The 26,174-nt window shown below is 39.5% G+C and overlaps 4 protein-coding genes across 8 annotated transcripts; 1 reads left to right on the top strand and 3 right to left on the bottom strand.

The window, feature by feature from the left end:
* Nucleotides 1-2,113: 2,113 nt before the first annotated feature.
* hsd11b1la (hydroxysteroid (11-beta) dehydrogenase 1-like a) lies at nucleotides 2,114-8,469 on the bottom strand. Its single transcript, XM_058074097.2, has 6 exons — nucleotides 8,240-8,469; nucleotides 4,309-4,439; nucleotides 4,041-4,244; nucleotides 3,635-3,728; nucleotides 3,395-3,560; nucleotides 2,114-2,841 (listed from the first exon to the last, which is right to left on the bottom strand). Exons 1-6 carry the CDS (start codon nucleotides 8,322-8,324, stop codon nucleotides 2,658-2,660), a joined length of 864 nt encoding a protein of 287 aa, XP_057930080.2. The 5' UTR covers nucleotides 8,325-8,469; the 3' UTR covers nucleotides 2,114-2,657.
* A 1,146-nt stretch (nucleotides 8,470-9,615) lies between these two features.
* micos13 (mitochondrial contact site and cristae organizing system subunit 13) lies at nucleotides 9,616-11,029 on the top strand. Its single transcript, XM_058073771.2, has 4 exons — nucleotides 9,616-9,792; nucleotides 10,135-10,291; nucleotides 10,390-10,447; nucleotides 10,644-11,029. The coding sequence occupies exons 1-4, from the start codon at nucleotides 9,764-9,766 to the stop codon at nucleotides 10,739-10,741; spliced, it is 342 nt and encodes a 113-aa protein (XP_057929754.2). The 5' UTR covers nucleotides 9,616-9,763; the 3' UTR covers nucleotides 10,742-11,029.
* A 1,193-nt stretch (nucleotides 11,030-12,222) lies between these two features.
* LOC131129857 (spindlin-1) lies at nucleotides 12,223-17,648 on the bottom strand. Of its 5 annotated transcripts, none has more exons than XM_058073768.2 (5): nucleotides 17,534-17,648; nucleotides 16,908-16,949; nucleotides 16,107-16,354; nucleotides 14,917-15,150; nucleotides 12,223-13,414 (listed from the first exon to the last, which is right to left on the bottom strand). In XM_058073768.2, the coding sequence occupies exons 2-5, from the start codon at nucleotides 16,925-16,927 to the stop codon at nucleotides 13,209-13,211; spliced, it is 708 nt and encodes a 235-aa protein (XP_057929751.1). In that variant the 5' UTR covers nucleotides 16,928-16,949; nucleotides 17,534-17,648; the 3' UTR covers nucleotides 12,223-13,208. The 5 variants fall into 5 exon arrangements, with proteins under 5 accessions (XP_057929751.1, XP_057929750.1, XP_057929752.1 ...); XM_058073767.2 differs by having other exon boundaries at nucleotides 17,390-17,644; XM_058073769.2 differs by having other exon boundaries at nucleotides 16,908-16,946; nucleotides 17,390-17,644.
* A 659-nt stretch (nucleotides 17,649-18,307) lies between these two features.
* Nucleotides 18,308-20,274, bottom strand: LOC131129856 (serine protease 57-like). The gene is made up of 4 exons (XM_058073765.2): nucleotides 20,093-20,274; nucleotides 19,641-19,770; nucleotides 18,981-19,235; nucleotides 18,308-18,560 (listed from the first exon to the last, which is right to left on the bottom strand). Exons 1-4 carry the CDS (start codon nucleotides 20,185-20,187, stop codon nucleotides 18,384-18,386), a joined length of 657 nt encoding a protein of 218 aa, XP_057929748.2. The 5' UTR covers nucleotides 20,188-20,274; the 3' UTR covers nucleotides 18,308-18,383.
* Nucleotides 20,275-26,174: the final 5,900 nt, after the last annotated feature.

Genomic DNA, 26,174 nt, shown 5'->3' with positions numbered 1-26,174 from the left:
TCATTTGTACAACACTATGATCAGCAACAATATATGTATTATTTGATGCCATATATGATTTATATGATGTACTATAACAATGTAGCATCTTTCACTGTATCAAGCTGGAGGGCAGGTGAAATAATGATGATGTGCAGGAAGCCAAAGGAGAAGGTTTGGAGGCCATCAGTGATGGTTCCATGGTGGTTCCACATACCTGCGGCAGTCATTATTATCTTTAGTATATTAAAACTATTATATTTGCATTCTTTACAAAGTTTATAGTGTAGGTCTTTTGTGTTGACATCATTGAGAAAGAGAGAAAGAAATTTTCTTTGAAAGGGTTAGTGACATGGCAATGGAGATCATCCTTGCACACCTAACAAATGTGTGATGACGAGGTCAGTGGAGACATGCACCAGTCCACCTGATGACCCAGTGACAGACACAAGACATCTTTGTGGATGGAACACATACAGCAACGCCATGCACGCATATGAAATACATCTTTCATATAGTCACTGTATTTTCATTCATGTCTGTGATGTAGCCATTTGCTAAGCCTGTTATAAATAATTGTACGTGACACTGTAAATATGACCAACATCAACTTCATATTTAATTCTGCCTTACAAATGATTTACTGTATTCAAATACAGTAATCATTTGTTGCAATTAATACAGAAGAAGAAAACCACAAGAGCAGTCATTTCAGCACAATATTTATTCATTGACATTCTTCACTCAGACATATTTTTTATAGTTGCTTTACTGTATGTGCTTATGAGCTCATGCATTCCCTCCAAGACAGAAGTGTTAGGTATTTACATAACGGAAGTAACATCAAAGTAAACTGTTTTTCTCTTACAGAACAGACTGAAACACTTTATGATTAAGAGAGAAAAAAATCCTAACAGACATATCCCTGTGCGAAAAGTGATTGCCCCCTAAACCTAATAACTGGTTGGGCCACCCTTAGCAGCAACAACTAAATCAAGGGTTTGCGATAACTTGCAATGAGTCTCCTACAACACTGTGGAGGAATTTTGGCCCATTCGTCTTTGCAGAATTGTTATAACTCTGCCACATTCAAGGGTTTTCCAGCATGAATTTTTTAAGGTCATGCCACAGCATCTCAATAGGATTCAGGTCAGGACTTTTACTAGGCCACTCCTTTGTTTTTCTTCAGTTAGTTTTGGATCATTGTCTTGCTGCAGAACCCAAGTTGGTTTCAGCTTGAGGTCACAAACAGATGATTATCAAGTCCAGAAGCAGTAAAACAGCCCCAGACCATCACACCACCTCCACCATATTTTACTGTTGGTCTGATATTCAGAAACGCTGTATTAATTTCCAAAAAATTAAACTTGTGTCTGTTGTTGCTGCGCTCTTGGGGTAATTTTGGTTGGCCAGCCACTCCTGGGATGGTTGACCACTGTTACATGTTTTTGCCATTTGTGGACACTGTTCGCTGGAGTTCCATAGCTTTAGAAATGGCTTCATAACCTTTTCCAGACTGATTGATCTCAATTAATCTCAAGCAAAAATAGGGCCATATAGGTTGGATTTGTTTTCTCCCTTAGTAATAAAACATTTCATTTAAAAAATGCATTTTTTGTTCTGTTGTGTGACTCATATTTAAATTTGTTTGATGATTTGAAACATTTAAGTGTGACAAACATAAAAAAAAAGAAATCAGGAAGGGCGCCAACACGTTTTCACAGCACTGTAACTTAAAGGGGGCGCCTTATTGTTATAATGTTGTATTGTCATGTTAAACAATGCCAAAGTTTCAGATAATGAGGTTTGCGCATTAGGAAGTGAGCCATGAAAAAAGTTTGGTATGGCTCGAAAAGCTCGGTTTTAGAAGGAGTTGTAAAACTGCCTTTGAGATGCCACAGAGGAGAGGACTTCCTTATATGGGCATGGCTGTAAGTCAGATAGCTCTCTGCCATCCCCCAAGCTCTGCTTGTCTGTTTATGTTGTTAGCAATGACTCGTAAGGGAAAGTCACATTTTTTTACAATTCTTGAAGACGTCCTGAAGTAACCTCTTTCCTGAGAAACTCCGGACTGTCCAGTCTCTATTTCCAGATCAGATTCGGGATTAGATTAGATTAGATTAGATTAGATTAGATTAGATTAGATTAGATTAGTTTAGATTAGATTCAACTTTATTGTTATTGCTCATGTCACTGGTACAGGGCAACAAAATGCAGTTAGCATCCAACCAGAAGTGTAATTATATAAGTACCTTGGTATTAAGTAAATGTAGAAAAAAAACAAAAATATCCAACACATATGGATGTATGTTAAAAGCAGGTTAAAAAGACACATGACTATTTATTATCAACTCCTATAAAGTTAGTTTTGCAGCTAGTAGCACAAATCGTCTATCCTTCTAAGCACTCGGAAGTGTGACCAACCACAGCAGAGCGGGTGTGCCTTTAGGCGGGCCATTGGTGGAATAAATTAAAACAGACCGTTTTCACGGGAAACATTAAATCAGAAGAAATACAGCTGAATAGGTGCAGATTCTGGAAGAACTAGAAAGCTTTCTGTGCTGGTCATCGTGTGTAGACGCTCAATGGCAGTCCACAACTCAATACAAAGAGCCAAAACATTTGCATAATAGGTCCCCTCTAAATATCAAGTCAAAGTACACACTCATTCCATGTTTTTATGGGATATTGTTGTAGGAGCTTTGTATTACATAGTCGCTGATGGAGGGGAAGAAGTCTTTAGTAAGTGTGACGATGTAGGTGTACCACGGGTAGAACAGCTCCCGCTCTCCGGTAGCTCCTGTCATGATGATTTTCAATGCTGCTTCACTGGCGGGGTAGGCTGGCATGTTAGTGACACCCCTAGGATTTAAAAAAATGGATGAATAATTCACTTGGCACTTTTTGTGTGGTCTCTGCACATTTTTCTTTTTAAGCAATATGTGCAAACGTCTGCTGAGAAAAAATGGGAATTTTTTTTTTCTTTGTATGGTTGTGCTGTAGTAATCAGTGCTTTACAGTTAATAATACTCTACATGATTGTTATAGGTTTGCATGTATTTTTATGTCTCTTAACGTGTGATTTGAACGCAAAATCACCAAAATGACACACTTTTTTATGGTTTTGTTGTCTCGTGAGATAAATTGCTTTGTTGTAAGCCTTTAAAGATCAGTAAGTCAAGTCAGGACAGCGAAAAGGCTATCTTCTTCTCGGCTGTCTTCTAGTATTTCTTAATTAAGTATGTTTAACATTTGTCGTCATTGCTCTTGTTTGTCATTGTTTATCAATAAGATACCTGTCAATATGGCAATTCTATCAGTTACATTAACTGTATTGAAAACAGGTGGGTGTGTTCCAAAGGATGAAGTAATAGGGCTTTTATATTGGCCATTTTGTTTTGTTCTGTAGACATACTTGACTTTCTCCATGGCTGCGTCAGTGTCAATGAGGCCCAGTGTGCATATGGAGATGGATACATTGCTCTTCTTCAGGGCCAGCTCATGACGTAAAGTCCCAAAGAAGCCATTCAATGCAAATTTGGTTGAGGTGTATGGAGCCACAAAAGGACTGGTTATTTTACCTGTGAAGCATCAACAACAACATTACCATTATTATCATTACACAATATGCAATAACAGTCGTGCAGTTACTTACCTAAAAGAGATGACACGACCACAAGCTTGCCTTTATTTTGCTCCAGGAAAGGGAGACCTTTCCAGGCCATCTGAGCATAACTCAGGAAGTTGACCTTTACGGAAGGACACACATTTATACACAGGGATGCCACAGTGCTGCAAAGTAACTAAATATGATTACTGATGTATTCATTCATTTTCTACTGCTTATCCTCACGAGGGCACGGGGGCTAGAATTTTGGGAAACTTTGCACAGTGGTGGTTTATGGCCCAAAGATTACATTGTAATGGAGATGTGGAAAAAAGTTCCATATACAGGAATTAACGATCACCAACCAGTATGAAAAATGGCACCATCCCATCTGTTTGCCATTCTCACCGAACCAGGAAGTACTGACTACAGTTACGCCTAAGTGTGTTATTACCTTCATCAGCCACAGAAGGTGCTGTACATCTCCCTCCCACATGCTGAAGGGACTCGGACCAATGTGGTTGAGAACGAGGTAATCCAGACCTCCTAACTGCTCTACAGCGAACTCTACCACTCTGTCTGGGTCTGATTCACTAGACATATCCGCTGCCATGTACACGGCCTTCTGGGCTCCTAAGCTCAGGCACTTTTCCACCACCTAGAGGCCAGGATGAGAGTCAACTATGAGAGTTGTTAACTCTAAAGATCATCTTTTAACTTACCTGCTGTAAGACTTTTTCTCTCCTAGCTGTAATAACAATCTGGGCACCGAAGGCGGCGTAGTGATAGGCCATTTGTTCACCAATGCCAGTGCTGGCGCCAGTCACCAAGACCTTGGCACCTCGGAGGGATTCTGGAATAAAGTCAAATGCTACAGTTTGGCTCCAAAAATAACCAAACCATATTTACCAGCACCCTTTTGTTGAGCTTGGGGGAGCAGTGTTTTTTTTGTATGTAAAAAGCAGTTATGATTATGTTATGATGTTATGATTTAGGATAATGGTCATCAATGAAAGGGATCGAATTTCACAGCTTCACTCTATGACATTTAAAAAAATATGTCAATGAATAAATGATGCTGTTTTGTGGTTGAATACGGCCCATTACTAATTGAAACATACTGTTGGAGCAAACCAATTTTTGCCTAATTTAAGCATAAAATTGGCAAAATAAAATAAAATGCAAGTATAAGACATTCAGAAGACACATTCAAATAAATTATGATATAGTGTAACCTCCACTGGTCACTAGGTGTCAGTAATGTTACATTATTATTTACTTGATTATCTCACAACAGACATAATAATCCCAAATAAAAATCCCTAATAAAAACACTACTGTTGCTGCAGTAACCAATGACTAGCTAAAACTGAACTCTGAACCCCAACATCACTACCTGTCCGCCCGGCACTCAGCTCCCCTAGGGAATACATTTATAACAACACCCACGAACATGGGTCTTATTTATGACTATAAATGCTTATTACATCTACTATATTTTTATACGTATGTTCTAACAACACTCAACAAATATACAGATGCAACACTTATTTTTGATGAGCTGAAGTCAAAGACGTCAAACTTTGCCTTCTCCAGAGATGCAGTGCTACATGATATATTTAACTGGAATTGCTGATCACAGCAACCAGTGATTTGTAAAGGAAAATCTTGAAAATTATCAGGGGTGGCCATACTTTTTCATACTACTGTAAGCCTTTTGGGTGCACCTAGATAAAATTTTGAGGTAAATCAGTTAAGTCATGTTTACATAAGTCTAATTAACCAACAACAGGAGCTGTAAACATTGGCATGGTACAGTTGCGGTCAAAAGTTTACATACACTTATAAAGATGATAATATCATAGCTCTCTTGAGTTTCCAGTAATTTCTACAACTCTGATTTTTCTCTGATAGAGTGATGGGAACAGATACTTCTTTGTTACAAAAAACATTCATGAAATTTCGTTCTTTTATTATAGGTTAACAGAAAAAGTGACCAAATCTGCTGGGTCAAAAATATACATACAGCAACATGAATTAGCCATTTTGATGCCTTAGAAAGTTGTGTAAATGAAATAAGCTTTATAACATCTTGTGAGTGATTATGAGCGAGTACAGCCGGTGACTTCACTGAGACCATTTAAATAGGGCTCATTGGATACAAACACCCACAAACGCTACAATAGGAAAGTCAAAGGAGCTCAGCACGGATCTGAAAAAGCGAATCATTGACTCGAACAAGTCAGGAAAGGCACTTGGAGCCATTTCAAAGCAGCTGCAGGTCCCAAGAGCAACAGTGCAAACAGTTGTGTGTAAGTATAATGTGCATGGCACTGTTTGTCACGATCAGGAAGCAAATGCAAGCCATCATTTGCTGCTGAGAAAAAAAATGGGTCAGGAAGGTGAAAACCGAGAACCATCAAAAAGCAGATCTGCCAAGAATTAGAAGCTGCTGGAACACAAGTGTCAGTGTCCACAGTCAAGCGTGTTTTGCATCGCTCTGGATTGAGAGAATGCCGTGCAAGAAAGAAGCCTTTGCTCCAAAAGCGGCACCTTAAGGCTCGACTGAAGTTTGTTTCTGGTCACATGAACAAAGACAAGACCTTCTGGAGGAAAGTTCTCTAGTCAGACGAAACAGAAATTGAGCTGTTTGGTCACAATGCCCGGCAATGTTTGGAGGAGAAAAGGTGAGGCCTTTAACTCGAAGAACACCATGCCTACCATCAAGCATGGTGGTGATAGTATCATGTTGTGGGGCTGTTTTGCTGCCAATTCAACTGGTGCTTTACAAAGAGTAAATTGGATAATGAAGAAAGAGGAGTACCTTCAAATTCTTCTAAAATCATCAGCCTTAAAGTTGGGTCTTGGACGCAGTAGATTGTTCCAACAGGACATTGACCCCAAACATCCATCAAAAGTGGTAATGGAATGGCTAAATCGTGCTAGAATTACGGTTTTAGAACGGCCTTCCCAAAGTCCTGACTTTTGAGAACATGTGGACAATGGCGAAGAAACAAGTCCAATTCAAATTTAACAAAACTGCACCAATTCTGTCTAAAGGAGCGGTCAAAGATTCAACCGGAAGCTTGTGGATGGCTACCAAAAGCACCTAATTGAAGTGAAAATGGCCAGGGGACATGTAACCAAATATTAGCATTGCTGTATGTATATTTTTGACCCAGCAGATTTGGTCACTTTTTCTGTTAACCTATAATAAAATCATAAAAGAATGAGCAAATTAAACCAAGACTTAATGATGAAACTGGACAATTCTGTCTTTATATTTCAGTGTTTTTGCTATTGACGGACGGGAGTTTAAACTAATACAAATTTAAAGAAAGATTCCAAGATAACCATATACAATAGAATAAATGTGCCACTAATAGAGCAACAAGTTTTCCTAATAACTGACACTAATACTAATAGAAAGTGATAATACTAATAGAAGTGAGAAGTAGCTTGACTGTAGGTTAAGGTCCAACGCTTTGGCGGGATACACTTGCACATATTTGCCTGTTTACACAGATGCAGTTTTATAATCTTGTACTTTGACCAGTTTCCCACTCTGCTTTTACAAATTATACGATCTTATCGCCAGTTAGCAGTGACTGGTAACCAGTGTTTAATTAGTCTTGCAGGCATTATGCATGCTTTGCAACCAGCCCTATAGACATACCCTGTATTAGACATGCATACGTGCAAGCCCAATGACTTCCCCACTGTGTAATTCAAATGCCTGCAGATGCTGGACTGAAGGCTACATTCTCAAATCGTGTTAAATAAATGCAGTATGCACTCTACAGTCACAAGCATGTCGAATAATGTGCGGTTACACGCTCACTTTGAGCATCTCTTCACCAATTTATCCGCTGGGTAATGTTAAACTTCCCTGCAAATATCACCCAGTGGTAACGTGTTCTCCAAAGACAGATACTGTATTTAGTGGAGAGTATAGTAATCTGTAACTTCCCATCACCTGGACGGAAGAAGACGAAAGAAGATCACATTCAGTATGCAGGCGTTTCGCTTGTAATTGTTGCTGGAGGGGCCATGCATTCAACCACCACAGTACAGTATAGGCATTTTTCTTATCATATGAACAATGAAGGGTCATGTTTATAAATAAATGTAAAGAAATCCAAGATTTTTATTTAGTAAGCTTACTTAATTAGTAATAAAAATCATAATTACAATAATTATTATTGTTATTATATTTATGAAGCGCACTTTTAAACAAAATATAATTCCAAAATTACAAATAATCTTTGATATGATCCAGTGATAGCTCAAGGCAAATAAATAATAATAATATAATAATAACAATACTCAGCATCTGTTTTTAAATGATGTATAATGTTATTATTGATATTGTTATTCACCACAAAGTTGTACATATTTTAAATTATGATGTTATAATAATTTCTACAAATCAACATGGTTTACCTTAATATTTGGACCACAAAAAACTGCAAATACATTTTAATGGACACCAAAGCCAGAGAAAATCATCAGGATGATCATATGTCTTTTCATGTGGGACAATGATTTACATATTATAGCACTACTGCTTGGCCTCTCATAAACCAAGCATTTTATTTTCGTCATATTGTCTGAAAAACTTACATAAGTAAGTGCAGAAGAAAGTCACCTTACCTGCTTTGAAAGTGGGTGCAGTCCATTTGACAGCAAGGAATGCAACAGCAACACTTGCTAGCAGGACTTTTGTCAATGTTTTCATGTTGTACACTAATTTGGAATTACATTAAATGACGAGTAAATCCCTGGATTTCCGAGCTACTTTGCAAAAGGAGTGAATCGTATAATCCAGAGCTTTTTTTATCTGATCCCTCCCCTCTTGGCTTGTAACTGCAGGGGGTGTGTCGTTCCGATAAGTTAATTGAACCTTGATAGCCGTTGACCTCCTTCAGACAGAATTGTGTTTACTAGGGGAAACCATTAATGTTGTATATTTATGTTTTTATAATGGCACCACTATTGGCATCGTATGGACATAGGGTTAGCTCACTTCTCTTGGGGGTATTTTAGATCTAAACTCGCAATTTTGTGGTTGCATATCATTAATGCTCTATAAAATGTATTCTAATGTTTATATATTTACACTTATGTGTGACTGCGAGCTTCGCTTGAGTAAAGAATGCTGTGTAGAGATAGAGAGGTGACTCAGGTGATATTTCCCACCCCTCACACACATAAATTCGGCACTTTGACGTCATAAAAACAGCACTGTCGTTAGATAGGTTAATCTAATGTAAAGGAGCTTCCGTAGTACGCCCTGCGCAGGTTTGGCCGCCATGACGGTGAGCAGAATACAAAAATATCGCATCTTATGTACTCGGTACATTTTTTACGTCATCAATTGCTGCAGTAGGGGGTCCAAAAGACCAGATTTGTCACGTGCAAGTCACATGTCTGCAGTATAATGTATTTTACACATTTATATGTATATATACATATACACATACATATGAATTGTACTCCGTAAATAACATTCATTCATAAAGTGCACGCACAGCGCGTAACTATTTTACACTCAGCTCAGAGCAAGTGAATACATTGTACACTGTTGTTCGCCTTGCCCCGCCCAGCTCTCTTGCTTCCCATCATGGCGAACCTTCTGCGCCATGGCGTACTTACAACGCTACCTTACACATCCTATTCTATTTACAGTCCCTGGTCAGAAGTGTAGGGATTGGAAGAGGAACAAGTGAGCGAGTCAGAACACGCATTTTCAATTAATCGTCGTTTTTGAAGAAGTGAAAACAATTATAAATACGTATCAAAAAAGTATACACTACAATAATGGAATATCGATAAAAGGTATTTAGAACGGCAAAGGAAGGATGGTAAAAGAAACATTAAATTTAATTAAATTAATTAGTTGTCAGCGAGACTAAGATTTACAAAATGACTTTACAAATTAACTTCACTAAGACAAGTATAATGATTAGAACTTGTTAATCGAGAATGTGCCAAATTGAGGAGACGACAGCGAGTGATATTTATTTGCGACATCTGCCGTAAAACTCACCAGAAGATTGAATGAAGCTTTATTGACACCCACCTTGCAAACAAATACAGTGCCCTTCACGCTGTACTTTTGCTACGGTTGAGCTTCGAATCGGTGTTGGTTTGAAAGGGAAGCGGTCGTTGTGGACCATGGCGGCAAAAATGTTTCCTTTGATCAAGTAAGTGTTTCATATTACACCCGTTGTAGAGGATTTAGGCCCAAGATAAAGCGAGACGCCAAAATAGCTAGCTAATCTAGCTCTGTCTCCCTGTAGTAGTATGTCAAAATTAGCTGTTCTTATTTCGAAAGCTTTTTTGGTCACATACATTAAAATGTTCTTATGTGTTTTAGATTTCTGCTTTATTGTATTTTACATTAGATTCGTATCAATGGCACGGGTCAACCAGCTAATCCACAGTGTAAGACAATTATGAGTAATCAAGTAACGCTACAATCCTGTATTCTTGTTATAAATGATTGTGACAAGTTTTGCTACATCTTAAATGTTCTTAATTTCCAGACTGGTCACGAAGGTGACCATTGCAGGGGGTGCTGTTTACGTCGCCTATGATTCCGGGCTCCTGGGCAGCGGTGAACAGGGCTCTGAGGCCTTGGGACGAGCCAGAGCAGCCATACCGCCCGCTGTGGAGGAGTGGATGAAGTACTTTGGGTTGGAGGTACTGACACCTTGTGGTTTATACTCAACCATTTTCAAACAAACAACTATATCTTTACATTAAAAGCATTATCTGTGATGTTTACTTGCATTCCTTAGGCTCAACTCCCAACAGTACCCAAGGTTGAATTCTCTCCTGTCCAAACTTGGAACTCTGGTGAGTTGTTTTTACTTGAAAACATCACTTCAAACTTCCCAAGTTAGAATTTTGAACAGCTTTCCCCATTGTAAACACCAGTCCCCATCTTAAAACCTATATGAACTACACAGGTAATGTTTCAAGTAACATTTTAGCGTTATTAATAGTTATCTAAGTCTAAAAAGAAAGTAACCATGTCTCCTGTCTATTGCAGGAGTGCGGTGGTCCATTTCAGCTCTGTCAGATGCTCCAAGGAAAGCAGCTGAATATTCTAGTCAGGGCTTGCAGTATGTTAAAGACCTCACAAAGTAGATTATTAGGTTATTATTATTCATCTTTAAGATGTTGCACACAACTGACATGTCCTCAATGCCTATGGAAGAAACATCCATCATGACCTTGTTATATTCAGGTTTGTCCTACTAAAGGGATGTATGGTTCTGTCAAGAAAGTAAAGTGTGGATTACTTTGTACATAATGCTATAAAGTGAAAATATGTTTTTAAAAAAATACAATGGCTTAAATTGTATCTATTCCACAAATGCTTTTTACATTTGTGTATATTTGCACTTGCGTGAGTAAATAAGGCATCATTCTCAATATGTTCTTTCTTTTACATAGACACATTGGGTATACGTACCTGTACAGTGTAATGACATACAAGAACTGTGTGTCAAATGCTTCGCCGTTGATCCGATTTCCATCCATCTATCTTCTTTGTCTTATCCGATGTCAGGTCAGGGAATGTCAGACATGTCTCTCCAGCAAATTCATCCAGCTTCTCCCGGTGGATCCTGAGGCATTCTTAGGCCAGTTGACATAGTCTCCCCAACATGTCCTGGGTCTTCCTCGAGACCTTCTACTGGTCGAATGTGCCCTAAACACCTCCCCAGGATGCCTGAGCCACCTCATCTGGCTCCTCTTGGAGCAGGAGTTCTATTCTAAGTTTCTCCTGGATGGCAGTGCTTCTGACCTTGTCTCCAAGGGAGAGCCTCGCCAACCTACAGAGAGAACTTAATTTAGGCCACTTGTAAAGCTTGTCCTATTGGTCACTACCCAAAGCTCATGACCATAGGTGAGGGTAGGAACGTAAATTGACAGTTTGCCTTTCAGTTCAGCGTCCTCTTCACCACAACAGACCGATTCCAAGTGTGCACCACTGCATGCGCCATACTAATCTGCCCATTGTTGTCACATTCCACCCTCACTCGTGAACAAGTTCACGAGATACTGAAACTCCTCCACTTGGGGGAGAACATGGAGATGGCACTCCACTCTTTTCTGGGTGAGAAACTCTGAACTTGGATACCAGCTGTGTCATACTCAGTTGTGAGGCCACCTAACCAAATCCCCTCAATTACCTGGCTCTACCTGGAAATTCTATCCATAAAAGTAATGAACAAAATCTGTGACAAAGGGCAGCTCTTGTGGAGTGCAGCCCTCACTGGAAAATAGTCTGACCTATGCGCAATGCGGACCAAAATCTGACCCCAGTCTAAGGATCAAACAGTCTGAATTCATTCGTCTGGTACGCTATACTCCCCACAAAAGTACTCGAGGAACACGGTTGGATGCCTACAAGTCCTGTGTAGGTTCTTGCTGGCACATAAAAAGCTAAAAACAAGCTAAAAAAATATTAATTTAGCATCTTTATAAAGGAAGAATGTTCTCTCAAAAGTTGTGTACAGCTTGTGTAGCTGTGCCTAATTTGGATTATGAGTTTATTACTGAGGACTAAAATCCTTAAAAAATAAAAGGTTAAAGAGCTTGTATACTGGCAAGCGTAGAAATGACATAAGTAGAACCAGAGTTGGTGTGAGCCACACTGCCTGTTTATTGTTTGGATGACATATTCATACGAGAATAATCACAACAGGCAACTTAATACAATTGTACACAATTTTTCGGGATCAAATACTGAAAGTGCTGCTGTATGTTGTTGTTTTTTTACCATCATGCCTATATAACAAAGCATATTTGGACACATCATTTTGAAGAGGGGATATCTACGTATCTAAACATGTAAACGTTGTACAATAAAGTGCTCCTGGTTATAACATCAGAGATTACACAACCGTTGCATTGGTTTAAAGAACATACTGCATTTAGAGGCAAAAACACAACACAAGGGCACACCGACTATTACAAATTTGTCTGCAGCCTATTATTAATAAGACACAAATAGCCTTCATACGCCATGATGATTCTTTGAAAGATATGTACAATATTGCAAAAGATGACAGGCCTGAAGGCACTTCATGATTTTTTTTTTGTGTGGCATCTAGTGTAATTGGGAAGCAAGCATGTGGCAGCTTGATAAACAAAAAAAATGTGCTGTTCTTCCTAGGAGCTTGAGTTAAAAGGAGCAGATGCCGTACGACAATGACATTTACATTTTTAATGTCCTGTAAAGCATTCGTCTGGAAATCCACTTAATGGAGGGTTGTCTATCTCGACTTGTGCCATGCTTGTTAGCTGGGTAACCTGTCTGTGCAATTATTTTGGTCATCGCTTAAAAGTGTGGACTATGATTCTGCATAGCCAGTACCTTTTTGAGGATGTCTTGATCCAGGCTTTCCGGGGGAAGGCTATTTGGTGGACTTCCAATCGGCAGCAACAATACAAGTATGCACTCCCTCCATGCCGTACATAGAATACAGCGAACGCTACAGTTGTGCTGTGCAAACATACAAAGAAAAAGCAAAGAAAGATTGCACACAAGCATGAATTAGTTATGGCTTTAAATAAAAAGGATGAGTTGGGGGTAGGGGTCTCTCCTCTAGGTGGTTTTGACCAGGTCATAGACATGGATGTGAAAGTCATCGTCATATTTGATGTAGTAGACTGAGGGCTTGGCCGGAACTTGGTAGATGACGAGGCCTGTCCTCTTCACGCCTTTGTCGGTGACATACTCCACCTGTTTGCCTACTAGGCTCTCCGTCTCTTCTCCCGGCTTCCTGTCAGCAGGCAACAGGTGCTTGTTTTCTGGGGGCAAGAGGTGGCAACAGCAAACACACCTTTTAATGACTGAACTCCTGTGGGAGGCACAGCAGTTTGAGAAAAACAGAAATAATTTTCGAACCCGCTAAGATGACTTCAATTCGCTGCTCGATATTGACTTTTTTACTGATATCCGATATCTTCCAGTACTTCATTACCAATACTGACATCAATCAACACCGATAAAGGCAGCAGCTCTTCCCTCAAACTAAAGTTGTATATTGAACAAATTGTGATTCTTCTATTGCATGCATTTCACAAATAGAGTTTGTGCAAAATAAGACAAATGCAATACAAGTTCTAAAAAAAAAGTGCCAAAACACTGCTTGTGACTGGTAGTGTTTCCACCTGAGGTTTGATATTATATTGTAAGTATTGAAGGAAGACGGCTTCTTGGCAATAGCGATATCTCATTTCTATGCCAATATCAGTCGGTCGGTATGATCAAATTTTAAAGGCATATTTATTTTTACTTGCTACAGCAAAAAAGAGGGAGAGTCTGGGGTAAGTAGAAAGGTCCACAAATATGTTTCAGAAAACCAGTTTCAAATGTGGGGGAGGCTCACTGTGCCACACACTGTACCCCTGTTTTGTTCCAATGTGGAATGAAAATTTCCCATGAATATTAAAAAAATAGGGAATCACATGTGAACTGTTCTCCCCGTGCATGTGTGGGTTTCCTCCCACATTCCAAAAACATGCTAGGTTAATTGGCGACTCCAAATTGTCCATAGGTATGAATGTGAGTGTGAATGGTTGTTTGTATGTGCCCTGTGATTGGCTGGCGACCAGTCCAGGGTGTACCCCGCCTCTCGCCCAAAGACAGCTGGGATAGGCTCCAGCACCTCCGCGACCCTCGTGAGGAAAAAGCGGTAGAAAAATGAATTCATATTAACTGTTGTAAAAGTGGAAAATCAATAAAACTCTTGTTAAAAGTAAACATAAAAACAATGCATGACGCACTCATCCTGTAATGTGGAGTGACTTGACAAACACACATGTAGTGACAATTGTTTTTCGTAATTGACTTATTGTACTCATCAGCCAGGAGAACGTACATATGTTGTAATAAGTTCTATCTCTAGCTACTATAGATCTGCTCACTACATTCATTTTGAAATATATATTTTTAGTATATTATTTTTAGTATTATTCTCACCCAAAGTCAGCTGGCATAGGCTCCAGCACACAACCATAATGAGGTTAAGCGGCATAGAAAATGGATGAAAAAAATTATTGAAATTGTCTTCATTTCAGGGTCAATATGATCGTTTCAAGTGTTTTTTTTTCCGTATCCCATGACATTCTTATAAGGTAGAAATGCTAATACTGTTGACCCATATGGCATGCTTGTCAGAATGGCTGTGCACGCTGGTCAAATAATTTCACAGTTTAGTTCTTCCACGCTTTCAATTGAGAGCCTCGAGTGACAATTAACAAGGCCATTCCACGTTTAGATTTGCCATTTACGCACAATTTGCTAGTACCTGCTTCAGGCAAAATCCTAAGGTCTCCATCAGCATAGTCGTCCCACAGTTGGTACATATAAAGCACTGGGTCCTTTTCATAGGTGATATAGTACCAGTTGGTCATGACAGGAGCTCTGGACAGGACCATGCCCCTCCACTCATTCTTCTCTCCATCCTCCTTTTCAAAAAGATGTTCCACAGCTTTTCCCACCAGCTCCTCTGCCCCGGGGGGTATCTTGATCCTGTTGTTTACTATGGAGAAAGATATATTAATGATATCAACAATAACGATAACTGCATCGCTTAAAGGGGACCTATTATGCTCGTTTTTCCCCCATTTGTATTAATTTGTGGACAACCAGCTACACATATAACACTTTCTAGATCTTCCAGATTCCCACTCCCAAACGTTCCCAAAGACTTCTGGACTACTGCTGAAGCCCGCTTTCTAATTTTGTCGGTATCAGGATTTTGATAATTGAAATTGATAATAAATGAATAAACCCATTGGAGAATTACTTGAAAAGTGGTTAGGAGCTACTGGTAGTTTTTTGGGGGGGACTAAGCATGTTTCAAAAACTGGTAGACCACTGACTGGTGGTGGAAAAAGGCTATTAGCAACTCTAGACATCGGTGAGCTTGTAATTTGCACTCCACTCCCTGTGTGAGCACTCTATAATGCTACAACGATATCTGCTTACTTACAGAAAATAAACAGTTAGGACACTTATAACACTTATAAGTTGTTACAACTTGCGCTTCTGACTCTTCACCATGACCACCTAATGTTGGAAAGCCATTGGACTGCAACAGTTTGGCGGATAATTCAGCTTCGCTCATGTTCACAAAACAGTCCCATAATTTTCTCTTCACCTGGAATCTGCAACTCAACCAACCAACAAGTTAGCTGTCCTTCAAACCTGAACAAATGTTTCCTAGAATCCATTGCTCCGTGGTAACATGGTGAAATCAGAGCTGTGAAACAGTGCACCGCCGGGGGAGGGCACGCCCATGTAAGGGAGTCTGTTAGAAAAAAACTCTCTGAAACTGAGCGTTCAGAGCCATCCCTAACTTCTTTCAGGCTCACTTCCAAAAGTGCAAAACTCATTATCTGAAGCTTTGGCATCGTTGAACACGAGAATACAACATTAAAGGTCAGAAAAGTGGAAAAAGCATAATAGGTCCCCTTTAAACATACATTAGCTTACCAACGCTTTCAGAGAGGACCTGCAGGTTGGACACTCGCTCGTCTTTGAAGAGCTCGATGCCGTAGACACAGTCAAAGCCATCGTACTTGACCATGAAGAGCGATGGGTTCACACTGAGCCTGTCCAGCACGGTGCCCTTCCATTTGCTTTGGTTGCCCTTCTCACGCCAGTTGTGCTGAATGCGAAGTCCCAGGATGCAGTTGGGGTCGGGGGTTAGTGTGTCACTCAGTTCCCCACTGCTTCGCTTTCTGCAAAATAGTTAATGGCCTTGAGGGGGGACTTTGAGACATTTCATTAGGTACACCTACACCTGTATATGTACCATCAGCCTAAACAAGTTTTTTTCATGAACAGGTATAAATTTATTATGTCTACTATTCTTTTGGTGGCAGAATTGGAGTAATGGTGCAATACATTATACAGATTTTTGTCTATATTTTTAAAGATAATATACAAGTATATATTAATAATCAAAATAATAAATGAAGAATTTAATAAAATATTCAATTTTAATGAATTCATATCTAAAATACATTCACGTATATATGGGGTGTTATTTTCTGTAATTACGTTTGTCATAAAACCCCACTATTTAATAAGATTTAAACGTAATAAACGTTTACAGGGTCAAGATTGTAGACTTTTGTTGTAGGCTCAAGTGAGGCAACTTCACACAAATGCATCGACATTTGGAATTCTTGGAACAACTTATAATGCTATTTTCCTATATAAAATGGAGTGCTTCTGTACATTGCAGTTTTTACAGTGTACATCATTTACAGCGACTTTGTGTGAACATACCTGCCTCTTTTCTTTGACATGCCTCCAGAAATGTAAAGGCTACTGGATTAAACAAAAAAAGACACAATATTATCATTCACACTTATGACATAATACCAAGAAAAGTGTCGCTAGCTACTGACGTCATCAAAATCAGCCGAAAATGACAGCCCCAGCAGCCAATGGCATCATGTCCGAGGGAAACACTTCCTGTGTACTAAGGTTGCCTAAAATGCAGCCGCAATGGCTGTCATATGTGTGTGTGGGAGTACGGTACGGCTAATGCTCTAGTTAGCAGAGTTTGTAGCTAATAACACTGTTGAAATACACAAATTCTTTCCAAATACAGTGTTATCAAGTACTAGCGACATGACATGTTTGCAAATGTAACGAGAAGAGCCTAGAAGGCGGCCAAAGGTCTCAGCTGTGCTGGATGCCGTCCGACATATAAGTCAAACTGTCATGTCGTGTTAATACTTCACCTCTCTTGTCTTTAGCTTTACCTGAATGCAGACGTTCCAGAAGCAAAGGGGGCGGCTAAAAAAGGCTACACCCGCCCCTCCAAAGTTCCACTGCTAAAAAATACTGACAAGAATGGACACTAACGACCATACATCCCCGCTGTGTGGACTTCATGTTTGTCTCACCTCTACGTAGATTTCATATCAGTATGCTTCGGTTCTTCTGTCACACTAATGTTGCTACACACCTCAACCACACTCGGCAAATCTCGCGAAACCTTTGTGGAGCTGGAGAAGGGGGAGTACTCTGTTTCCCAAGATGCCCAGCGTCACAAACAGTGGCAGAAGACGTTAGTAGGCGCGCAATGGACACTGGGAAATGGCGGCGAAATCTGTGCTCTTTGGACCAGCTCAGCAGGCAGAGTAAGTAAATGTATTTTACATATTTTGTTTTTATTTACTACGCAGAATGTAATGTAATGTACTTTTCAAAATCATAAATATTAAATAAATAAATAAATAACATGTTTCTCAATAATATATTGAGAACCAGTGACCTACAGTGGCTAGTATGATGATGATTATTATTGTTAATATCTTATTATTATTATTAGGTTACTAAATATAGTTAATTCGCCCTACAAAGTATTAAAATGTAATTAATTTAATAATAATTATAATAGTTAATTTATTATTGGTAGAATGTAAATAAAGGACAATATTTGTTAGAGGCAACTTACCATAGTTTGAAGAAAAACAAGCAATCCTTTAATTAGTGGTTCAAACCTGCTCATGTTTTCTATAAGTCTCCTGGGTGGTGACACAAAAATGCATTTTCATAGCTCAGTGAACCTAAAAAAATGTCAACCCAACAAGAAAATACTTAGTCTGACCCAAAAGCAAGCATGCTTAATAAACCCTACCAAAGCAAAATCACCCCAAATTAAGCAAAAACAAGCAGACAACACACAGTCAATATAATTGATTAGCATTCTTTTACACAACCTCAGCACCAACAAATTCTCTTGCATCATCTTCAATCATATGAGGACTCATTTGTTGAATTGCTGTTCAGCACACTGGAAATCCAGTCTGAGAAGGACGATATGCGTGTGTAGACGTCAGGGGTCCTGGGGTTGCCGCATCGTCGCCCAGAGAACGAAACCACACCTGCTGCCTCGCCATCACAGACCAGTGGGCCACCCGAATCACCCTAAAGATGTAGTGGACAAACAAGAACAATTTTACCAAAACCTGTTTGTATTTTGGCTGAAAATTTGGTTTGTTTAGAAATAAATAGTAGGCAAGGAGTTTAATTACTTAGCTGCAGAAAGCAACAGACACTAAAAATGGATAACTGGTACGTGATAATTGCGTATGTGTTATTATTCATAGGGTTATATTTTCACATATTGTAAATGCTGCATTCTAAAGAGTGCCGACAAGCCAAGTTCTGGTTGCACTTGCTGCATGGCCGTAAAACCATGCAAATTTGCTTGGACAAGATGTGTCCTGACCCCATCCCGAGCTAGATGAGCCTGCCTCGTGTATATGCCTACCACTACTCAGAGAACAGCTTTTAAAAGGGCTTCACTACACATCCTAAAATGAAGGAGTGGTGAATTAACATTACCGAACAAAAGCCCTGAACGACTCGCGACCCCGTGCCGCACACCATCGTCCTGGCGATTGGAACCCCCCTCCATCGCCTGCGACATGTACGCTGAGATAGCAAGGTGACGTTGACTTCTTGCAGAGTGCTGGCCAAGGTCCTGTTGTCACCAATGTCCCCCCAGCCCGCTGTGATGCAAGAGCCTCTTCTTCCCAGTCGGTCTCTTTTGGGAGCAATCAGCTGCACCTCCTCTGACAGTTGGGCACTGGCATTAAGCTGCAAGGCAAAAAAAGATGAGATGAGATGTACAGACTTTGAAACGGTTACATATGTCACAGCATAGTACGGTGGAATCTCTATGAAACTAAGAATGGCTGTTATAACCGTTTACAAAAAGTTCGATTTTTCCTTTGTTGTCACACTTGGACCATCCACGTGCATGACAACGCTAAGTTCAGTAAATATTAAAGCATGCACATTTGTTGGCTTTTTTGCGCCTTTTCCATCAGAAAAATGTCAATTAAGGATAAGAAAAAAAGTAAGTACGCCCACATTTAAGAAGTAATGCTGTCCTAATACTTTTGGCCGTAGCTCCATCACACATGCCATCATTACTTTTTACTCTTGTGTAATAGTTAATACTGTTTTAAAATGTTTTTTTCAGTTTGCAAATGCCCTCACCCTCAGCAGCATGATGTCGTTTGCATGACCGTCGTAGTCAGGATGCGGAATATCCCTGGCGGCAGTAAACACCTGTTTGGTTGGCTCATCAGCCTGCAGCGAGTCTACTCCTAGAACCACTGTGTATGCCCTGGACAGCAAGAAAGACTGGAAATGTAATACAGTCAAGGCTGACAGAAATGACAGCATTACAATAAGAGTAATAAATAAATGCTGGTTATTCTGATGTTTAACAACAAACAAAAATTACATTAAATTATAGGGGTCGCATATGGAAACATTAAAAACTGCACTTAACCAATGTAGAACAAGATATGCCAATGAGATAATACTAAATGGGAAAAAAACATTTTAGCTTGTACCATATAAATAACTTTTTTCCTGTAAACCTTTGTCCCTAACACTCTAAAAATATGTGTATCTCTTGTGTGACACATTGACAGTAACCTCACCGGCGTAGCCTGCAGTGTGCTGCAGTGAGGACAAAGTCTTCTCTGATCAGCAAACCCCCGCAGATGTGCTGACCTTGAACTTGCAGCGAGGCCATGTAGGGCCGTGAGTGCGGAGGAGCATCTCTGCCCCCCACAATGTGAGTGCCATCAACTCCTTAAGCAGGTAGAAACAATTATTACTCAGTTGTATCTGTCATTAGTGGAAGCCTGTAAGGCAGCAGTGCTGAGTTTTTGTAGACTGAAACTCACCGTTTAGGATGAAGAAGAGCAGGAGGATGATCGCCATGGTCAAGTGCGCACTTTCCTCTCACTCTTGTTTCTCTTATTTTGAGAGGGGCGGGGGGGGGGGGCACTAACTGTGTGGTTGTTGCTTCATTGCATTTACCAACATGCTGTTGAAGGTTTTGCAAAGTTGGTGAAATTACATAACAGAGCAGGGTGACACAATTCATCAGCCACAATGAATTGGAACTTCCAAAGTTAACCTGAAAAACTTTTTTTGTATTGTTTCTAATGCCAATGAAGAAGGCCACCAGTGATGGCAAAGAGGAGAAGTGTGATGACAACCATGGAACAGGAAATGCAACTCTCGGACAATATGAGACATGTAATTTGTTAAATATGACAATTGCATACACCACACAATATACCAAGCATATGCAAACATGAAATAGACAAGGGACATTTATTAGTCTCCATTAACTGTCAAAAGATGAGTACTTTTGCCTTATTTTAGTCTCATTACACGGTGTTTAACTTATTTTTTATACTTGTGTGGCAGTAATGGCTGCATGGTGTTTGAGTGGTTAGCGCTCATGCCACACAGCTAGGAGACTCAATTCCCCGCTCGTGGAGTTTGCATGTTCTCCCCGTGCGTGGATTTTCTCCAGGTACTCCAGTTTCCTCCCACATTCCAAAAGCATTCTAGGTTAATTGGCGACTCCAAATTGTCCATCGCTATGAATGTGAGTGTGAATGGTTGTTTGTCTATATGTGCCCTGTGATTGGCTGGTGACCAGTCCAGGGTGTACCCCGCCTCTCAGCCAAAGACAGCTGGAATAGGCTCCAACAAGAGCCCTCATGAGGATAAGCTGTATAGAAAATGGATGGATATATGGCAGTAAAATGTTATATAAAACACCACTAGCAATTTTCCGATGATGGCAACACTTTGAAACTTCAAGAATTGTGTTCCACTTTGGCGGTTTTACTCGAACTTGATATTGGTGTTTGCATTACAAAGTTTGTATGAATGTGATGAACCTACAGAGGAAGGAAATAAGTATAATGCATATGAAGCATTTGTTAAAAAACGTGCTAGTATTGCACATGAGGTTTATTGAACGCAATGCATCCCTTTGTCTTTTGCAAGCACTACTGGCACTTTAGTGTGTTTTTGTGAGACATTTTGCTCAATGCAGCCTTAGAATGAATGCACCTTGATAGAACAATATTCACTTTCTATGATGACTCCATCAAACGGGAAAATGTTTTTTGTAAATCTACGCAAATGTAGAATTAGCAATGTAGCAGTATTGGAGCTTGTTACTGCAGAATGTACTTAATGTTGTGGTCTGTAAGTGGAGTTAAACCGAATAGGATTGTGTCAACTTTTCCTCTTGCAGGACAGCACATGAACCAACTGCTTTGGCTTCGGTTGTTGTGAAAGATGCATGCAGTAATAGTGTACTCTGACTATGTGCTCTACCTTTCTGTAAATCTGAATGTTAAGGGCACATTTAAACAACAAACGTTTTGTGCTCATTCTATGTGCTTTTTGTTGCTTATTGTCAGTTTGCAGGCCAAAGATTAACACATACAATTTTAGTGCAATTCAGTATAAAGGTGCAAATATTTTTGGTTAAAAGTGGAAGAAAGAACATACTGTATTTCATTTCCCATATATAGTACCTAATAATGAAATATACAGCATCAATATGCAGGGGATGGTATCTTTGGGGGTGCACTGCAAATTACTATGGCGCAGGTCTGTGCTGTACCATTGTAATATCTTATAAACTTGGAGTGAGTAATTCTACATTAGAGAATACATTTATGTCTGTTACTGTTTATATGCATTGTAATTACTTGTATTTCCCAGCAGGGGGTGACAGAGTCAACAAGAAGAGGTATAACGCTCTTCCAATGAATACCGTTAGAGGACGCCCTTTCTCAATTTAAAAATTTGCCTAACTTCAAGGTTATAAAACAAAATAGTAAGACTATATATTCTGTACAGAAAATTACATACCATTTGACCAATGATGCTTCACAGTTTGATTTGTTTTGTGAGAATAACGCTCATTCTTAATGAAAAGAATGACTATTGGTCATTTATATGCATGCATTAGATAGACACGATAGCAGTTTAATGTAAAATACAAAAACATACCTTAATTTTATTATATAATTTTATATATGTATGTATAAGGTATAAAATATATATTATATCTAAACATAATATTGTATTTTACAATTAACTTTGTTGAAACCAATAACACACCTGATTATTACATGTGTGGTCTTTTGTGCTGTTTCCAGAATGTAACCTTTATTCGGATCCAAATTCAGAATCTACTCTGTTCTGGATACTATGTGGTATCTAATTGGAGTGCATGTTAAATTATTGCAACCCATTCTCCAATTTCATTCAGTAAGTGTCAGGAAATAGAAAACAGCTTTGTGCATTTAAAAAATTAGCTTTATGTCCGAGAATGTTAGTGCAGAAAGGAGTGCAATGCTGAGAACTGTCAGCATGCGATGCAGTGACAAAAGGCAGAGTGATGTCTGCTTTCGCTTGCATTTGGTAGGCATTAAACTGTTTGCTCTGACTTTTGCCAGTGACTAATAATGTGGACTCGAACAGTGAACGGCAGACAACAGGGTGGGCCTCAGCATGACTCTTCTAACTGCCGTTATTAGCTTTGTTAGGATTGCTATACAGTGCAAAATCTTAAAGGCCATTCGGAACTGTTTGCGAAAAATGCATCTCTAAACTTTGGCTTTCAAACATCATGTCAAATTAATTCTATGCATGCATTTTGCTTTTGCAGTGGCTTATGCATCATTGTTATAAAGGTGAGGGTAGTGGTTAGATGTTTTGTTGGACATTTTATGATAAGCAGGGGTTAACTTATATTTACTACTCTGGGATATACAGTAATACCTCATTTATCGTGGTAAATTGGTTCTAGACCTGACTGTGATCAGTGAATCCCTGGGAAGTAGGATTCCTTATTTTTAACTAAAATAGTTTTGTACTCAGAGCATATGAACCTGTTTACAACCTTCCAAATATGGGTTTAAACCGTATTAGAGCCCTCTAGACACAAAATAACACCCCATAGTCAGCTTTACATGTATATTACTCAATGTAGTAGACATAATCAGAGAAAATAATCTATTTAAGACATAAATAAGCCTCATGCTTGTGTGTGTTGCAATAAAAGTGTAGTGTGTGAAGGACATGAAGTGGCGTTGGGGGTTCAGAGTTGAGTTTTAGCTTGGAGTGGGTTTCTGCTGCAACAGTAGCCTGTGTTACTATTATGATTATTTTTATGACGTTTTATGTATGTCAAATGTGTGTTGAGTGTGTATGTATGACTATTATTATATACTTATAATTATTCTACAGATGAAATAATTCAACCTTGCAAAGAAAGTCTGTTATTCCAGCGATCAAGTCTGATACTTGGGTGCCTCATTGAACATTACAGTACCATTACTGAGACCAAGTGAATAAACGAGGGACGACTGTTTGTTTTTGAAAAACTGTGACAGGGCGAAGCCACAAACTTTGACGATATGACAAGGACGACTGTGTGGCACAGGAATGGGTCTGTCTGCTTAGTAAAATATAAGCAATACAATTAATTCATGTCAGTTACATACATACACAAATACATTTTACAGAGCAGATGCTAATACAAATAGCATCTTAGCAAATGGAAATGACCAGAGAAGTTTGCCAACATTATTGCCATACTTTCCCTTACACTATCTGGACATTATCTGTCTGAGAGTATGTAATTAGTTTTGTTGCACAGGGGTTTACTTCTTTTTACACTTATATGGCTTGAATCTCATTACCTTTTTGCTATAAGAAACTTGTAACTTGTTAATCACAGGAAGTGAACACACTGTCAGTAACTGCTGAGTCACAGAGAAGGTGTAGGATTAAAACTCGGCTTCTTCCTATTGCTTTTCGGAGTCGTTGAATTGTAATCTTCAATGTCACTGCATGTTGGATACAAACTAAAGCATTACTAAAGTGTTATCTGCCTGTACAATTAGTGAAGGCTTTATGATGGTGATACTGTAGCTTGGTCCTGGTCTCTTTAATTTCCATACTTTTTGATCCTTCAACATAGTCATCCCTTTGCTTGTGAGAATAAAAAAAGAATACACTTATTTCAGTTTTTAAATTAAAAAACATAGTGTCACTAATGTAAATAGGCAAAATGTACTGTATTTAGTTTATTTAGTATACTAAATATGCATCCTCATACTAACATATCAGGCCAATATATGATTTTTTAAAATATATTCCACCAGTACATCTTATTCTTCTAATAGTATTTCCTGCCTTTGTTTTCCCCTCATCCCTTCCGATTCAACATACAGTCCTCCTCACCCATCGCCACCCCCCCCCCCCCCCCCACCCCAACCTGGTGTCTGGCAAGGCAACAGGCATCCAGGGAATGCCCGATGTGGGGTGTGTGCACCGTGCACAATCCCTCTGCAGAGCATGGCAATGCTTCAGGGGGTAGAAATACTGGTGAGTGTGCCGGCTTGGTATAGCTCCTTCTAATGTCCGCCAAGGGCCCTCAGAGAGAAGAAAGCGCCTCAGTGAAGCAGCAGCGGCAGTGCCAATTCGATCTAAGCGCAAAGGGTTCAGACAGAGAGGATCGAAGCGGTGAAATTTCCTCTGCAGGTGTTTGACTGTGCTAAATCCATTCGTTCAAGTTTTTCCTGTGCTTTATGAAATTTCACTTTCAAAGCAAGATCAGGATATGGACATCTGACTCTTGTATCTTTTGTCTACATGATGAAATATGTATAAAAATTAGAAGGTCCAAGATGACATTTCATTCTATGTTCCTGTTCACACAGAATACCCACACAGAAAAAAGCCAGGGAAAGCTTGCGATAAAAAGCTGTGTGAAAAGGGCCTAAAAGTCTACACCCCTGGCACACAGAATTGTATGAAATCTTTTCACACAGACCTCTAAGGGTGGAAAATCTCCAGGTTGACAATTCTGTGTCAGTACTGGTTATACAGATCAGAAGAATTCACTTTTATGAGACAGCGTGAAAGGGATTTAAGTTTCCAAAATATGGTTACATTATACTGAAATACCTTACAGTCGCTTTCACAAAGGGATGCCACAAAATGGCGAAACCTTACATCTGGCATTTAATCACCTGTGCTTTTTATACAGAAGCTGTTGATGGGGAAGTTGCTGAGAGCGGCATGAATGTTAAACCTCACATTCTGAATTCTGTTATGCCTCTGTGATGCAACCTCAGAAGGCGTCAAATTCAGTGAGTCAAGTTTGACCATCCATTTCATGTTGGTGCTGTTCAACCAGAACAGCCACATCGACAAAAGCCAGAAGAAAGCAGTGTTTTGGAGAGTTAATGTCACATCGCTGTTTTAGCATTGCATGATACCCTTTCACGCAGGCAGTGTCTTGCTTTGTTACGCTTCTGATACAACCTCCGAAGCCGGCAAAGTGTCAGGTTGATGAAAAAGGCGAACATATCCCACCTTCAATTGGCTGTGTGAAAGGGGATTTTGAGTACAACAAATTGGAGAATGTGATATTACATAATTTCTGCTCTGTTGTGAAAGCAAAGAAGACAGTGAACATCTGTTAATAATGGCGCTACCAGCATAGACACCTCGCATACATGTCTCTCCATCGGCCGCTCTTTACTCGGCCCATTCAGTGGCGCACTATACGTTGGGCTGTTTTTGTAACAAAACAAGTCCTAATCCTAAATTCGGGGAGTCATGAATGTGCCTCGACAAACGGCAGACAAGTGAGACGGATTAGCCCGGGCACCGTGAAAGAGTGAA

This window comes from Doryrhamphus excisus, linkage group LG4 (genome assembly GCF_037039965.1).
Source record: "Doryrhamphus excisus strain RoL-2023G ecotype Guam linkage group LG4, RoL_Dexc_Guam_v1.1, whole genome shotgun sequence".
NCBI lineage: Eukaryota > Metazoa > Chordata > Actinopteri > Syngnathiformes > Syngnathidae > Doryrhamphus > Doryrhamphus excisus.
This window is presented reverse-complemented; position numbering and strand designations above follow the sequence as displayed.